This window comes from Chinchilla lanigera, unplaced genomic scaffold (assembly GCF_000276665.1).
Source record: "Chinchilla lanigera isolate Chin_1 unplaced genomic scaffold, ChiLan1.0 scaffold00157, whole genome shotgun sequence".
Lineage (NCBI taxonomy): Eukaryota > Metazoa > Chordata > Mammalia > Rodentia > Chinchillidae > Chinchilla > Chinchilla lanigera.
The window spans coordinates 573,527-591,646 of NW_004955558.1; the positions used below are offsets into that span (position 1 = coordinate 573,527).

Here is an 18,120-nt window from a genome sequence, read left to right on the forward strand (position 1 = left end):
AGAAGCTCAGAACCACTTCTTTTAAAGGGTGAAATTACTAACATTGACTTGTGGACTGAATTTTTCTACACCACTATATGGCAAATATCCACTACTTTAGCTATAAAGGGAAATAATTCTGGCTACAGAAGACAGAACAATAGCCCTGTCCATACAAAAACTAAGAATATATTTGCCAGCAGACTTGCTCAAAAAGAACTGATAAAGCTCTGATAAAAAAGGAAACAATATTAGCAATCATCAAATATATACTTTTGACTTTTAAAATTTGTATTTGTTGAGTGCAAATTTTTTTTTAATTTTAAAAATAAAAGGAGGAAAACATTAACAGACCAACAATCTTTACAAAATAGCAAAATAATAGTACAGACAATGCAATTACAAACAAAGTGGTAGGAAATTAACAGTGCTTGTTGTATTACATAAAGATATCTTCAAAGTGGTTTCTCATGAAAACAGAGAGCAAAAATTATACTTTCCTTTTACATGGTTCTCACTGAATATAGATGTTTTGACCATCACTTGCTGATAGCAAAATATGTTAACATGATCACTCTGGGACTGTAATTCCTGTCTTGATGGTGGGCAGCTCTCAACCACTGGTGGTACACGCATGACTCTCCCATTGAGTGGCATGGGACAGTTCTATCAGGTGGCCACCCAATGAGACAGTCATGCATGTATTACCAGTGATTCAAGCCAGCAGGAATGTGTTAAGACAATGATCATATACATCACAAATCTAACAGGAAGGCCAAGATAGTGCCAATTGCTAGAAAAGTAATAAGGAACAAACAGAATACTCATCTGTTGCTGGTGGGAATGTAAATTAGTACAGGCACTATGGAAAAGTTTGACAGTTTATTAAGTTAAACCCAAACATCCTATGAACCAGCAATCATGTTCTTGAGTGTTCAACTCAGAAAAGAAAAATTTATATTCACACAAAATTAGTATATGTGTTGCTGAAGTGAGCACTATATTCACACAAAATTAGGTATACAAATATTTACATTTTTATAACAGCAAAATACTGAAAACAACCCAAACATCTATCAATAGTGAACAGAAAAAAAACTATGGCATACCCATAGAAAATACTATTCAGTAATAACAAAAACTATACATTCAGTGGTTTGGATGGCAATGTGCTGAGTGAAAAGGCACTTATAGCAAAGATCACATATCGTACGATTCCAATTTAATAGCATTCTCAACAAAATTAGAGTGGTTGAGTACTATCAGCAGTGACCATGCAAGTTAGGAGAAAAGGGTTTGAGTATTAAAAGGTAATAGAACAGGAGGATGTTTCCTTGTAGTTTATAATTTTGGTGGAATTATCAAAAATCTGTACTTTATAAAAATTTTTAGAATTATACATACACACAAAAATAATAAAACACACCTTCCAATGCACTGAAAAACTAATGAAGTACCCAAATAAGGTCTGTAGTGTAGTTAGAACTGATCTATAAGGTAGAGCTATTGCTTAGCAATAGAGGATGCACATACTATACCTAAAGCCGTGTTTGATCCTCAGCACCAAAACAATAAAAACGTGCTGTTATCTTAATTGCTTTTCATTATATGCTGTATTATGGTTAAGATAGTAGCATTTAAGAATTTATGTCAAGGGTACTAAGAAACATTTTATAATTTGCCAATCTAAAATTATTTCAAAACTGTAAAATCATTTAAGGTATTTTTGTTTACTACCTAATGCTACTTATAAACCTTGATAAATACCAATGTATTTAATTACATTTATGAATTTAATGTACTTTTGAAGTACATCAGTAATAGACAAATTGTGAGCCACAGCCGGCACAATGCTATAAAATTTTCAGGGTGAAGGGTGGTGAACCATGAAGAAATAGACAAGAGTCAGAATACAGAAAGCTGAGGTCAGGTGGAGCCTCCCCTCCTGATAGGAGAAAAAGGACTTCTCAATCACTGCAACACACTTATTTATACACTCATCAGATTAATGTCATGTGACACCCCTCTGCCTAGCAAACTATTTGCTTGGCTTGCCACAGGCACCTGGTGTTCTCCAGACAGGTGCAGCTTGTTCACATGGCTAGCCTCAGGTGCTCTTGCATACATGACTAACCTCCAGCTTCAGCCGCTCCCCACAATTCTGAGCCTACCATATGGAAAAACTAATAATGTAATGATACAAAATGGGCACTGAACACACATGCCTTTTATATAACATTAAAATTTAATTGATTGAGAATATTTTTTTGTTTTTACTTATTTATTTTTTCCTTGAGGCAGGATCTTGGTATGTACTACAGGCTGGCTTTGAACTTCCTTATGTAACCCAGGCTGGCCTTGAACTCATGGCAATCCTCCTGCCTCAAACTCCCAGTGCTGGAATTACAGGTGTGTACCATGACACCCAACTGAGAACAATCCATTTTAAAATGGTGGAATCACTGAGAAAACTTTATGAGCCAAATGGTTATCAGGTGTGTGATAACTTTAGCCTTGTGATAAAAAGTCCTTCAAAATATATCATTTTCATGAAGCTTCTTTACTTTTGTAAACACCTGACTTTACTAGTTACTATACTTTTAGTGTGTTCTTAGTTTTATTTCTGTGTCTTAATGATAAATAATGAGACAGAATATATCATTGAAATCCTGCCATATACATTGCCACCTGAAATTTTTCTTCAGTATGAAATACATCATTACAAAGTTATCATTTCTGGGCAAAGGCTTTCCTATGATCATTATGTCACTACTGTTTCAGCTCACTGATAATCTATTTTGATCACCAATGAGAAAGTACCTTTCTTCCCATACAAGGCTTTCTTAGTCTCCCTATTCATATGTATTGTATATCCATATACACTTAAGACATGTAATTACTTAGAAATTTTTCAAGACATTTCTACTTTGAATGTATCAGAGGTTTTCCTATGACATACAGTATGACTTAGTCACTTAAGGCACTAGCATATTCTCTATAGACATTTAATTTCATACCTTAACATGCTGTTGTACACTATACAGTACTCATGTATGCTAGAAGCACACTAATATATGAGTTCAAGTGCTAATACAGTTTGCCCCTCATGAGTTTGCTTGTACATAATGAATTCAGATTATGTGCAAAGGATTATGTGCCCTGACATAACACACTGCTTACGTATGTAGTGTATTTTTAATGAAACTTGATAAATGAGGTTAGCCCCAACTGCTAAATCCAGTCTCCTTTTTAGTATGAGTTCTTTGATTACACTGGGTCATCAAAGAATTTAAGAAGACAATTCATGTTGAGGATTTTCCCACAGTGATAGCATTAAATTCTTCTGTCTAAATTCTCTGGTGAATAATTAGACTTCAATGTGGTAGAAATTTCCACATTCAATATATATGAAGTCTATCCTATGTGAAATATTTAATGTTGTACATGACATACTTTCTTCCTAAAGGTATGAGCATTATTCATTGCATTGTCAGGGTTTGATTCCATTATGAGTTTGCTGATGTACAATGAGATTTCTCTTTGAGGAGAAGGCTTTTCCACAGTCACTGCAAATAAAGGGTTTCTCTCCTGTATGTGTTCTTTGATGAACAATTAGGCGGCTTTTCACAGTGAAGCCTTTACCACACTCACTGCATGCATATGGTTTCTCTCCAGTATGAACCTGCTTATGCAAAATGAGCTCAGTTTCCATGACAAAGCCTTTTCCACATTCACTACATAGATGGGACTTCTCTCTTATATGAATCTGCTGATGTACAATGAGATAACGTTTCATGGTAAAGCCTTTTCCACATTCACCGCACATAAAAGGTTTCTCTCCAGTATGAGTTCGCCAGTGTACAACAAGATTGCTCTTAAAGGCAAAACCTTTTCCACATTTATTGCATACATAGGGTTTCTCTCCAGTATGAGTTCGCTGATGTACCATTAGTCCACTATTAACAATGAAACCCTTCCCACAGTCACTACATTTATAAGGCTTCTCTCCAGTATGTGTTCGCTGATGTACAACCAGTCGACTCTTCAAAGGGAAGCCTCTCCCACATTCACTGCAAATGAAGGGTTTCTCTCCTGTATGAGTTCGCTGATGTATGATGAGGGCAGTCTTCACCGTGAAGCCTTTTCCACATTCATTACACACATATGATTTCTCTACAATATGATTTCTCTGATGTACAATGAGATTACTGTTCCTAAGAAATCCTTTTCCACATTCATTACACACATATGGTTTCTCTCCTGTATGAATTCGCTGATGTTCCATCAAACGACGTTTTATGGTAAAGCCTTTCCCACATTCATTGCACATGTATGGTTTCTCTCCTGTATGATTTTGTTGGTGTATTATAGCATAGTGCTTTGTGGTGAAGCCCTTCCCACATTCACTGCAGATGTAGGGCTTCTCTCCTGTATGAGTTCGCTGATGTATGATAAGCATGCTTTTCCCAGTGAAGCCTTTTCCACACTCACTACATACATAGGACTTCTCTCCAGAATGATTTCGCTGATGTACAATGAGATTACGCTTGCCTGGGAACCCTTTTCCACACTCACTGCATACATAGGGTTTCTCGCCAGTGTGAATTCGCTGATGTTCAATCAGACGGCTCTTCATGGTGAAGACTTTTCCACATTCACTGCATGTAAATGGATTCTCTTTCTTATGAATTCTCTGATGTTCATTGAGCCTGGACTTTCTGGAGAATACTTTTGCACACATATTGCACCCATAAGGTTTCTCTCCTGTATGAACTCTCTCATGATCAGTAAGCTGAGACTTCTTGACAAAGGCTTTCCCACATTCACTGCATACATGGTTTTTCTCTATTTCATGAGATTTTTGGTGCTTAATGGCTTGGGACTTATTAATGGGTTTCCTACTTAGAGAGAATTTAACTGCAGAATGAAATTGTTCACACTTGCCATTCATAAATGTCTCCACATTTTCTTTAAATTTACTAATATTCTCAATTTCATAGTTTTTGTTCTGGTTGACAAAACTTAAATTTGACTTGAAAGTTTTTATATGTAACACAAAATGACTTTTGCTTTGAAGAACAGTATTTCCAAATGCATTATGTTTATGGTACTGTTCCATATTCTTTAGTATTCTTTGCTTTTTCATGTCACCTTGTAGATGATTACCAACGTGGTCATTTTCTACAAAAGAAGAAAACAATGAATTATAGCTCATGTGGACTAAACTTGTGAAAGGTTCTTTGGTGTTTTTAAAAAATTGTGTTTGAGCCGGGCATCATGGTATACACCTGTAATCCCAATATTTGTGAGGTTGAAGCAGCAAGATTGTTGAGCATTTGAGACCAGCCTGGGCTACAAAGTGAGCTCAAGGCCAGCCTGAACAGCATAGTGAGACTCTGTCTCAAAAAGACAAAAAAATAAAAATAAAAATAAAAATAAATAAATAACGGTGTTTGGGCTGGAAATGTAGCTCAGTGGTAGCATGCCTGCCTAGCATGCAGAAGGTTCTGGGTTCAATCCCCAGCACTTCAAGGAAAAAATTTTTAAAAGCCTTGTTAATGATGACACTATGATAATAGTATAAAAGCAACTCCCTATATAATTTTTACTTATTTCTTACTTATTGGTTAAAAACAAAATATAAACATACCAAAAGTTAAAAACAGTGCATATATAAAGTTTTCCAGTTAACAATCTGTAGGCACTCAGCGAAATAGCACTTTTCTAAATAGCACTTTGCAAAACATGTAAACACAATAGGATACAAGCAAGTCATTGTTGTTAGCAAATAATTGGGTTAGTAGGAATGCTAATTCCACAAAACTTAAGGAGACATCAGACCAAAAAGATGGAACATTAATCCAGAATGATAAAGATTATATTTACTCACTCTACAAATATTTTATTGAATGACTTCCATAGAAAAAACACTCTACTGATGTTTACGATATACAAAATATGTATTTTTTTAACTTTTCTCAAATTCTAGTTATGGAAAAAAAATGAGAAAGAAAAGAAAAAAAGGAAGTTGCAGATGATAAATATAATTGGAAGAAGCAACGGAGATGGTGAAAGAAGTTTCTATATTTTATACATATTGGTAAAAAGAAAACACAAAGTTAAATGATGGCTTTAAAGGGGAGAATAGTTAATGAAAGTCAAGAATCAAGGATTATTTCACTAACTATACGGCTTGAGCCACTGAGGAGGTAGAAGACTCTCATAATGAGATGAGGAGTATTACTAAGTCCAGAACCTTTAGAATAAAGTATGCAAAAGTGAAATATGAACTTTGGGACTGATTTTATTTTTTTGTCTTTTTGAGACAGGGTCTCGCTATGAAGTTCAGGCTGGTCTTGAGCTCACTTTGTAGCCCAGGCTGGTCTCAAACTTGCAACAATCCTCCTGCCTCAGCCTTCCGAGTGCTGGGATTACAGTCTTGTGCAACCATGCCCTGCAGGACTGATTTTAAGTATGTAATACTATCATTAAGAATCTAGCTCAAAATATAAATGGAGATATCCATGTGATAATAATATATACATATTATTCAAGAAAAGAGAAACTAGTTTAGGAGCATGGTTCACTTATAGAGTCATAAGTTTTTCATACATGTGACTGTAGGTTTGATCCCCAGCACCACAAAGGAAAAAAAAGAGGGCTGGATGATATGTTGGGAGGACATGTAAAATGAAAAATGACAGTATAAAATCAAGATTTTCAGACATTCCTGCATTTGAGTTTGGAGATTCCTCAATCCCATTTAGAAGAATGAAACTCTGGCTACAGATATCAGAAAACTATCAGAAAAAAATATGCAAAATAAAATGTATAGAATATATTTGTTACCTAACAAGTAAGAATGTAAGATCTGTAGAATATGAATTAAAATGAATTGAAACAAACTTCTATGTGGTAATCCTAGTTCTAAATTTTCTTTTTGATATGTAAACCACTACAAATGAACTTTCCCACAGTATCAGCACAGTTCAACATTTTAACCTTTGGTGTAGTTGTGCTGTGTTACATACATTACACTTATAATGAAACAGGGAAATAATGATTGTTGGGGAAGTTTGCAAGTAGCTGGCATACTATGTAGATTTCTTCAGAAGGTAATGTATTATTGCGTGGAATATGAAAACTGTTATCTTCAAACACATTCTCTACATACAGTAATGAACTCACAGCCAAATTTTCCCATTTCAATGTCTGTGATACTGTATACTGTTCATTTTAGTACTGGTTAAGCTGTACCAAAGGATAACAACTTCTACCTTCTGAACCAAAGTTGTGCCAATTTTCTCTTCCATTTTTCTTAGATTTAACTGTTGCTTATTATTGCTACACTGCAACCACCCATGTGAAAGATAAGAGTACTTAGGGATGTAGAACGACAAAACTAATCAAACTTCTATCATCTTACCACAGTTCCACAAACAATCTAAAACTTAAACAGTCATCTGGGCAGTAAAGGTTTCCATTACTATGACTATTGTGTTCTCTAACATTGGCTCTCATCTCGTCAACTTCAGGACAAACTATTGATAGTCAACCCCATGGCCTTGCACATTTCATGCCATCATTCCTAATTTATCCCTCATCTTCCTAATTCAAAATATAGGTATACTTTGTACATGTCATCCTCCCATTCTTTCTGATTATAACATTGTAAGGCCTACTTCCTCTATGTTTCTAAATTAACCACTTTCCTTACTGTTCATTTTTATAGTTACTCCTGTGTTGTGAAGATTTAACCTCACGCAAGAAAGTGTGGCCACTACCTGTTTCTGATGGACTATGACATTTATGATAGGGGCTTTAGGCCCTGCCATACAGTTCTCTCCTTTAAAGGAACTAGAAACTACAGGCCTGACTTTGGAGAGAGACAAAAGACTAAAGATCAGCTACGTGGCAGTATGTGAAGCTTAGGAAAAGCTCAGGACACCAAAGATTCAAGTGAGCTTCCTCAGTTGACAGTACTTTGGGTACATTGTCAACTATGACCAGGAAAGATAATGTTATCTACATGTGCAATGCAAGAAGACAACCGGAAGCACATTATCTCATTGGTACATCAGCAAATTTGTATAAAAGATAAACACATCTATATAGTGAATATGGAAAAGGCTTTGTCATGGAAACTGAGCTCATTTTACATAAGTAGGTCATACTGAAGAGAACATGGATCCTTCTTAGACTCCATATGACCCAAGAATTCTAATCATAGGTAAATACACAAGAAAATTGAAAACGTATGTTCATAAAAAGGTTGTACGTAAATGTTCTGAGTAGTATGATTCATAAAAGCTAGTAAGTTGAAACAATACAAATGTCCATCAATAGACATGGATAAATAAAATGGGCATTTCCACACAATGGAATATTACTTAGAAAAAGAATGAAGTATTGATACCTGTTAGAACACGGAAAAGTATCAGAAGCACACCAATTTTGAAAGAAGACTGAAAGGACCACATATTTTATGATTCTATTTTTATGAAATGTCTAAAACAGGAAAATCTATAGATAGAAAGTAAATTAGTGGTACCTAGGGCTCAGGGCTTGGGATGAAATGGGCTTTTTGTTTTGATTTTGGTGTTTTTTGAGACAAGGTCTTGCTATATAGTCCAGGATAGCCTTGAACTCACTCTGTAACCCCGAGTGGCTTCAAACTCATGCCAAACTCCTGACTAATGGTACTGTAGGCATGTGCCACTATGCTGAGTGACAGAAATGGGTTTTAAGTGTATTGAAAATCTTCCAAATTCGGGTAAATGGCTATATAAGCTCATTAATATACCAGAAAACACTAATTTGTAAGTGTTAAATTAGCAAGTTATATGATATATAAATTACCTCAATAAAGCTGTTTGATAAATACAAAAATATAAAGGGAAAAACAAATGACTTAGGGAAATGAATACATCTCAAAATCTAAAATGAACAGAAGAAAAATCAAACTATCAAACATATAGAGGAAATACACTAAGGCAGACATAAGTTCTGATCAAGTTTATATTGGAAGTGATGTAGGATATAAAAAGTCCTTTCAAGTTAAACAGTCCATAGAAATAGCAAAGATCTTTTAAGAAGAGGCCTTTGTAGATAGAAAATATGCAAAATCCAACATCAACATGAAGAGAACGAAGATGTATGATAGTTAAGGATACTCTTATCTTTAATACAGGATGGTGGAAATGGTATTTTGTGGAGGGAGTAAGATTCCTATTCTTTACTCAACAACTGGAAAGTCATAGCTGGTTGCCATAGAGAACATTACAATATGCAGAACTGAAGTGTACATTTAGACAATATTAGGGAACTGTCAATTTGGAAGTCTCATCTAGAGAAAAGATAAAGCTTAAAAAAGAGAAAATAAAATTTAAGGATTAGAAGGTGAACATGGCAAGTAAAACCACTGAAGAGTCAGAGAGGGAGGAAAAAGCAGCTAAGAACCACATAAATGTGCAATAAGATCAGACTTACTGTGCAGTCACAATATACAAGGTGCGGTTGGCTTTTAGGAAGCAGAACAGTGTTTTCCAGTGGGACGGGAAAGCACAAGTCAAAAGACAGTGACGAATCTAAGACTTCTAGAGAGTGCGGTCTGGAAGACGAACCTTCAAAGGGAGACTGGAATAGAGATGTAGAGACACTAAGAATTTAAAGAGGGTGAAGATGAGAGAACTCAAGAAGAAAACTAGGCAAACAAACAAAAAGCAAGATGTAAGATAAAATAAGCAAAAAAAAACCAACCAGCAGGTTTACTTCCCTCTAAAGATCTAAAAGAAATGTTCTAAGCTAGGAAGAGGAATCCAGGGAGGCTGTTTCTGTATCTTCAGACACGCTCACAGCCTTCTGACTGACTCACTGAATCAGGATTCTACGGTTATACATATTGCTGGTTCTCATTCACTCACCTGGACAGATATGACTGTACATTTCATCTACTGTCCAAGGCTCTCCTTGTCCCAACCTGAAGAGTGCATCTGGCTTGCTGCCTTGATACCCTGTTTGTGGAGAAATGAGGAGAGATGATTTGTACACACTGATTGGGCTGGGATATGTCACCATGGGAGAGGGTTACTTTTAAAGAATTGGACAGTTTTTGCACCTGTCAGGAGAGAGAGAGAGCACAATGCACTCTCTTAGGAGCTAAGGGTCTGCCACTTGAAATCACTGCAGAGGCTCTGATACATTAGGTAGCTGTTAAAGGCAAGGCCACATAAAGCACCCTTGGTTGACACAGGGCAACTGTCCTTACCTGCTGATACCAGATTGCTGTAATTCTCCAAAATCACATTCCTGTATAGATTCTTCTGTGCAGGATCCAAGAGCTGCCACTCCTCCTCTGTGAATATCACAGTCACGTCCTCCAGTGTCAATGGCTCCTATAATAATAGAATGCTCCTTAATGACTTTTTTCTTTATTGATTCGTAAGAAATATAAAGGAAGTTGTACAGCTGATATTAACAATATAGACTGCATATATGAAGATCTAAGGAGTGAGAAATTTTCAAAACTGATAAAACACCCTATAACTCAGAATCAGTAAACTAGTAAAGCCAAACAGGAAATCTCCATGTAGCTAAATCAAATGGAAGCTGTAGAATACCAGATGCAAATATGAAATTGTAAAAACTAGAAAGACATCAGCATCAAAAAAAAAAGGCCAGGCATAGTAGCATACGTCTGTAATCCCAGGACTTGGAAGGCTAAGGCAGGGGGATCATTGCAATTTCGAAGCCAGCCTAGACTACATAGTGAGTTGAAGGCCAGCCTAAACTACAAATTTAAGACCCTGTGTCTCAAAAAAACCCCATAAAAATTAAAAAATAAAAATAACTACAAGAAAGATAAAACATACTGACAGGTGACTTCTGCAAACAAAATATACTCCAAAAAAAGTATAGAATAGTATCTTCAATGTCCTGCTCATGTGGCAAAGCTGCCTAGCCCTGAATGCCACTAGAGAATGAACTGCTTGATGATTAACTGCCACTCTTCTGTCTCAACATAGCTTGCAATCACATGACAGTGTGAGAAACTGAGGCAGGGAAGACCCTGGGGGTAAAGTGATGAGATTATCCATCCCCATGTTACTGCAGAGATTACTACCTAGAGAAGAGAACAGAGCTGCTAGAGGGATAATTTTTTTTTTTAATGAAATAGAGACTTGCAATCGTTTCCCAGGCTGGCCTCAAACTCTTGGGCTCAAATGATCCTCCTGCCTCTCATTCTCCAAAGTATCTTGGGCAACAGTTGTGCAACACCATGCCTGCACTGAGGCTGCAAAATCCTAATGCTGCTGATCTTATCACATTCTGAATTATTTCACGTGAAACCATTTGGAAACCCGTTTAGAAAATGCATGTCCAGAAGTTATACAACAGGAAAAGGTGACAAATCTTATCAAAGGAAAAATAATGCCTATGCTGGAAGGGATACTAAAAACAGGGCTAAGAGAAAGTTGACAAGTTAGAAAAATATTTGCAATAAAAGAAAGAAAGGATCAATATATGGTGGATATAAATAACTTCTACTGAGCAGTAAAAAAAAAAAGATTTTTAATGTAAAAATAAGGACAGGTATTTCACCCCCAAAAAAACATTGGACAAGAAATACACAGAGGAGCCAGGCATGGTGGCTCATACCTGTAATCCTAGCACTCGAGAGGCTGAGGCAGAAGGATCATTGTGAGTTCAAGACCAGCCTGGGCTACAAAGTGAGCTCAAGGCCAGCCTGAACTGTATAGTGACAGCCTGTTCCAAAAAGACAGGGAAAAAAAATACACACCTTTCACCTTCATATTCAATGGAAAAAAAATGCAAAATGAGGCAAAAGAATATCAGGCCACTAAGATGGTTGGAAATACCATTAAGTACTGGAAAAGGTTGAAAGTATAGATGAGTCTGCATATTGCTATGTGATAGGTACTCATGTCAATGATTTACATATGTACATTAACTCATTTCTTTAGTATGACTATAGAAAAATGGAAGTGTAATAGTGAATATTCAATTCACTACACCATTATTCCTTTAGGTCTTTAAATGACATCATCTCAAGCTAACAGGCTACGTTCTTTGGAGTATGATTTCAGTGGTGCAAAAAAAATACAGTGGTACCTCAAAAAACATGCTTTTGTTTGAGAACAGTTTGGTTCACAAACAGAAGCATTTGGCAAAATTTTGTTTTATCTATATTGGGGGACAAACATGACCATGGCCATCTTTCCCACACAAACACAAATGTGGCCAAGGTACCACTGTATGTGTTTACGTACACAGATGAACATATATTTGTAAATATACATATGTAAATGCACACACAAATTCAGAAATAGCTAAATACTAAACAACTGCTAGACCAGGATGAGAACATTAGAAGGCAGAAATGTAGAATAAAAAGAGAAAAAAATTTTTTTGAGATAGGGTTTTACTATAGAGTCCAAGTTTGTCTTGAATTCCTGGGCTCAAGTGTTCCTCTCATCTCAATCTCTAGTGCAACTAGATAACAGAAGCATGCATACCACTTCACCCAACTGAAGAGAGAATTTACTTTTAGTCTAAGGCACTTCATTTTTAAATTTTTTTCCCTTTGAAGTGTATCAGTGAGGCCAGGCATGCTAATACACATCTGTAATCACAGCACTTGGGAAGCTGAGGTAGGAGGACCACATGAGTTCAAGGCCAGCCTGGGCTATGTAGCAAGACCCTGTTTAAAAAATAAATAAAATGAAATGAAATAAAGTGTATCAAGGAGTAATGTATATAATTACAAAAAGTAAAAGGAATAAAAGTAGGTCAGAATTGGATCTGAAAATGAAGGACTCTATATGTTCTCTGATGAAGTTACAAAGCAAATACTAAAGAATCCAGTAACTCAAGCCCTTATCAGACCATATTTCTTTCAACTCCCTAATGTTATATCTGTATGTACTTAAATGCCAGTTTAGCCACCTGTTCAAGATAGCTGAGAGCCCTACACATTTAGATTTTATTCCTAGATAAGCTTAGTCAGACACAAAGCTGAGTACTTTGGGTGAACTCCTAAGCACCACGAAATATGTACTGCCATCTCCTCAAGAGCCTGTTTGCTTGCTCCTCAGTCACTGTGTACCACATGTAACTTAACACAATTCTCTTGGTGTCCTGGCTTCAGCGATATCAGACACAAGCTGAAAGATATTAGGCACAAGCTGAAAACTACTGCTACCCACAAGATTCTTCTTTTACACATGATATTCCAACATTTGGCATTTAGTAGAAATCATGTGAACACCACATTCCTGATCCTACTTTGCCATGTTAGACACAAAATATATTCCTCTCTAGATAATTCCTGAAATGATTTTTATGGGCATTTGGAAATCCATTAGCAAATAAAGGAGAGAATAAAATGAGACAAAAGTCACCCAAACATTGGTCATTTTCTTCTGTTTAGGGAAATGGTCAACTGGATACTCTGTGTCTCTCCTGTAGGTGCCCTAATAATCTCAGTCACTGATGAAGGATGTCTCCGGAAATGATAGATACATCCTGGAAGTCTTTCTTCATTCACTCTTTATCCCTTACTGGAATGGCCAGGACCTGCAGAATAAACAGCAAAAACAAGTTTCAAGGGTACATTCCCTCTTGCTATTTACCTTAAAGCACGACCTCCAATATTTCTCTTTATGTGGTTCCCTAGACAATTTCATACCTCAGGCCAAACCATAAAACTTTGAATGCAAGGAAGGTCTGCCTTTCTTCTTTGAAGCTGGAAGAAGTACAAATGTGAAAGCATAGATGGCAATGGAGAATCAGCTCAGCACTATGTCTCAGTCACAGGTAATTCTTAGATCAATTTTAGAAATTAGATCAGAAAGATAGTAAGGAACTATATATTTTTTCCCTTTAAAGTATGTTGCCTTCAACTGTATGCAGTGGAATTACAATGGTGAACTCCTACCATCTTGTCTAGTGAAACTGTATTATCTCTACTGTTTTATCAAAGAATTATATTCTTATTCCCTATAATGGTTTGAGCAATCTTCCATTCTTACATCTGGTAATCTGAGCAATGTAGTTGAGCACAGCGATATGTAATATAACAACCACTGTCGATTTGTATTATTTTGTCTTGAGACTCTGTATCACTTTGAATGTTCTTGCTTTGATTTGTTTGTGATACTGGTATGCTGCCACTGTCCTATTTCTTTGTTCCTCATTTACTACTTTCTTTAAAATAAAAAAGAAGTATGTTACCTTCATAACTCTTTAAAGTGTTTATATACCCATACAGACTGCAATATGAAAAACTGAACACCAGAGAGAGAGAGAGAGAGAGAGAGAGAGAGAGAGAGAGAGAGAGAGAAACGGAGAAAGAAAAAACAAGTCTTAAATACAAATGTAGGGGCTGGGGATTTAGCTCAGCGGCACAACACCTGCCTGGCAACTGCAAGGTCGTGAGTTCGATTCCTGGTACCGGATGAAAACAAACAAACAAACAAAAATACAAATGAAAAAAGAATTTAAAAGTCAAGCATGGTAGTACATGCCTGTAATCCCAGCATTCTGGGAAGCTGAGGCAGGAGAATTGGGAGTTGGATCCAAAACTGGGCAATTTTGCATGGCCCTATCTTAAAATTTTAAAAAGTGGGCTGAGGATAACAGACACACACACACACACACACACACACAAACAAACACTTTTTGAAAAAATATGAACACTGGAATTGGCTGTGGTTGCACATGTTTATAATCCCAGCATTCAAGAGGCTAAGGCGGGAGGTTCACCAAGAGTTTGAGGCCAGCCTGAACTATACTGTGAAGCCCTATCTTAAAAAGGAAAAAATAAATAAGCACTTGAGTAGCAATCCTTACACTCATATATGGAACTGAAAGGAATATTCAGTAAACTGAAAAGAAAGCTAAAAAGACTGTTAAATAGAAATCCTATTGGTTTTAAGTATGCTGAACCATTCATCTCCAAACTTTTTAATTTCCGCGTGCTCAACACGATCGGACTATATGGTAAAACATAGGATTAGAAAATTAGTAATGGAGGAGGAACTTGGACCTAAATACTGGGGGAAGTTTTAACGCCAATCAAGTGTGTTACCGCAGCCAAAGTCTGAGTTCAACAAACTCACCAGCCAGGGCTTCTGAGCCTCCAAAACTCCGCTTTCTCAATTTGTGCACAAGACAGTGAGTGACCACCACTCCAAAATACGGATTAGATTCACACGTACACTGACGCCCCTTAACGGTTCCTGGGTCATGGAGCACCAATTAATCCATAACCCTAACCAAGGGCCACATTCCCTGGCAAACATCACCCAATAAGTTCTCAATCATGGAGTCCCACAGACGGAGTAACCCGCGAAGACCGGACTCCTCGACCTCAGGACTCTTGGCGGCTGGCAAATGCAGATTTTTAATTACTGACAACCAGAGCCCACCACGACCACCACAGAGACATCTCATTTACAGGCGCCTCAGGGACTCCTACAAGTTTCCCTCCTCCCCCGCCCAGCTATCTCCTATCGCGGGAAATATAAAGATGCCTACGGAATGATCCCTCCCCCGCCTCGTATTCTGGACTGACCTACACTCAGACCAGACTCTCTTGCACCGCAGCGACCTCTTAAGGGTGGAACTCACTTCCCTTAACCTCCAAGCCTGGCCCTCCTCGCCCAGCCCCCTCTCCCGCAAACACTAGTTAAGGCAGACAGTGTCCTTAGCTGGAACGGAAGGCCAGCTTCCGGCTCTTCCTGATGACGTATGAAGCCCGCCCACTCTTCTCTGTGGCCATCTTTGACTCGTGACGTGCCGAGGCGCAGCGGTCGTTTTTGCGCCTGTGACCAATGAAAGGCCAGCAGAAGTGATCCTGAGAGAAATATGAAACGGTGTCTTTCCAGGTGCCGAGGCTCTCACAGAAAGTGGGAGGGATCGGCCGAGGCTCGAGGTCACACAGAGCTGACAAGGCGTGTGGGCAAATCCTTCTCCATAGACAGAGCATCGGAAGATGGTCACTTCCTGTCCCCGCTGGGGTTAACTCGGCTTCAAAGGCTAGAGCCCGCCACCACCACAAAGGCCCCGCAGGCATTCCGAGCGGTCCTTAAAGCTGCAGTGTCTGACTTCGGTGGGAAGTTAAAATGACGTTTGGGCGCCTCAGTCACTACTCTAAATGTAAAACATTTTAGGAGCTTTATGAAAGCAAGCTGGGCCCAAAAAGCTGGTGCTGTGCCCCTGCCATATAGTATTTGGGCCGTTAGGTAGGAAAACTGTGGACATGGCCATCATACGGGAAGTTCAGTGCCCCTACAGTACAAGTATTCTCTGGGGAGCTCTTGAGTGGACCTGGCGGATGGAAATGACTTTGGAAAAAAAAAAACAAGACCTGGAAAAAAATGGTATGAGAGATGCACCAATTACAGTAGTTGCCAGCTTTCCATTGTCCTCCCAACCATGCCCCTTTACCCTGCTAAGGTACAGAACACATCCCATGAACTGTTCTTTTGTCACTATAGTGTACATTTTATGAATGGAATCATCCAGTGTGTTATTCTTTTAAAAATCTAGCTCCTTTCACACAGCATGATTGTTTTTTAAGTTCAGCTTTTCTATTTCAATAATTTACTTGTTCATTAGTATTCCATTATATAGAAACTCCTCGTTTAACAACCGAGCTGAGCTTCGTTCCTGAGACTAGGTCGTTAATTGAATCGTTCACTAAATGAAGCATTGTATATAGTATGTACATTACAATATTCAGAAAAAAATGATCAATGGACACTCCAACTTAATGACTTGCTCTTATTTGCATAACTCTTACAAGGAGTACTGTAATGTGTAACAAAACATAAAACTACAGTATTCTACACTACAATCAGCAAAAAATACAGTACTTTGTATAAACAAGGTGTACTGTACAAAAAATTGAAGTTCTATAAATGTAGAGAACTGTGCCCCAAAAAAGATGTCATAAGTCTGAGCAGCAGGTTGTAAGTTATTGAAGAGGTAAGTCATTAAGGCATTTCTGTATTACACGTATTATCAAAATAGTCCAATGAAAATGATTTTTTTTTTCTTAACACGTGCACTCCAGTAACCTTTAAAATAAAATACAGTGGCCACAAACAATTCAGCATATCAGCTGGGATCAGCCAGTATGGATACCTCACAGGTCAGAAAAGGCAGGGATGAAAATTTTTCAGAAAATCCAGGATATTTTATACCAATGATATACAAACTGCTCATCAATAATCATTGCAAAGTAGATGCAGTCTATGTATGATCTTAAGCAAATCAGTGAAGGGTCTATTCCTGTATTTCTTCACATAGTCTTTCCTGGCAGCAATTTCCATGAATTCTTCAACATTACATTGGTCATATAGTTGATACTGCTGGAAGCTGTGGTTTGACTGCAATATTGGCTCATTAATGAAGGAGCATCTGCAGTCATTACAAGGGACCCATGAAATTAAAATACTACTAAAAAGATAGCACAGAACAATGAACCTGATTGGCTCTGTAACTATCACTGGAAATGCCAAAAATCCTTGACAGTGAAACCGGCATTAATAAAGCCACCACTCTGTCCACCTGTGAAGTAAAAACCCAGGAGGATAGAAAGATACATAAAGTATATAGTAAAGGAGCTTACTAGCCAGGAGTATAAGACAAAAATTAAACACATAAAATAATCACGGAGCCAAGGATAACAGTGGTAATTAATTGTTCAATTGTTTCATGTGGTTCATATAACCCTGGAGAAGATATGTGCACCCATATGGTATGGACATTTGTACATATCAAAAAGTTTCAAATGCAACATTGCTTCTAAAGAATTTGTTTATATCTGAGAAATTATTTATCTCCAAATGAATGCTTCATTATCACTCGAGGAACTGCTGGAAGCAAATAGTCCTTAGAAGAGAGCCCAATAGAGTACACTGATACACTTTTCTGGTTCTTTGGCACAGCTATTCTGCCTGTATCATATGTGATCAGTAAGTCTCTTAAGATTACGCTCCAAATCACTCCTTTGTGCATCAAAACAGGCAAACCATATACTTTCCTCAAGGTTCTTGTTTTGCCTCCATATCCAAAAAATATCAGGTAGTTTCTTTTTTCCCGGTATCAGACATT

General features: G+C 37.4%; 1 protein-coding gene across 1 annotated transcript; it reads right to left on the reverse strand.

Annotated features, from left to right (window-relative positions):
• Window positions 1–2,321: 2,321 nt before the first annotated feature.
• On the reverse strand, window positions 2,322–15,539 carry LOC102005187 (zinc finger protein 432). Its single transcript, XM_005412661.2, has 5 exons — window positions 15,120–15,539; window positions 13,401–13,575; window positions 10,247–10,373; window positions 9,903–9,992; window positions 2,322–5,160 (listed from the first exon to the last, which is right to left on the reverse strand). Exons 2-5 carry the CDS (start codon window positions 13,413–13,415, stop codon window positions 3,470–3,472), a joined length of 1,923 nt encoding a protein of 640 aa, XP_005412718.1. The 5' UTR covers window positions 13,416–13,575; window positions 15,120–15,539; the 3' UTR covers window positions 2,322–3,469.
• Window positions 15,540–18,120: the final 2,581 nt, after the last annotated feature.

Excerpts from the sequence above, each read along its gene's own strand:
- LOC102005187 (XM_005412661.2), bottom strand. Across the intron at positions 9,993-10,246 it reads CAGCAATCTGGTATCAGCAG|GGTATCAAGGCAGCAAGCCA; the intron begins GTAAGGACAGTT and ends CTCCACAAACAG. Across the intron at positions 5,161-9,902 it reads GTACAGTCATATCTGTCCAG|AAAATGACCACGTTGGTAAT; the intron begins GTGAGTGAATGA and ends CTTCTTTTGTAG.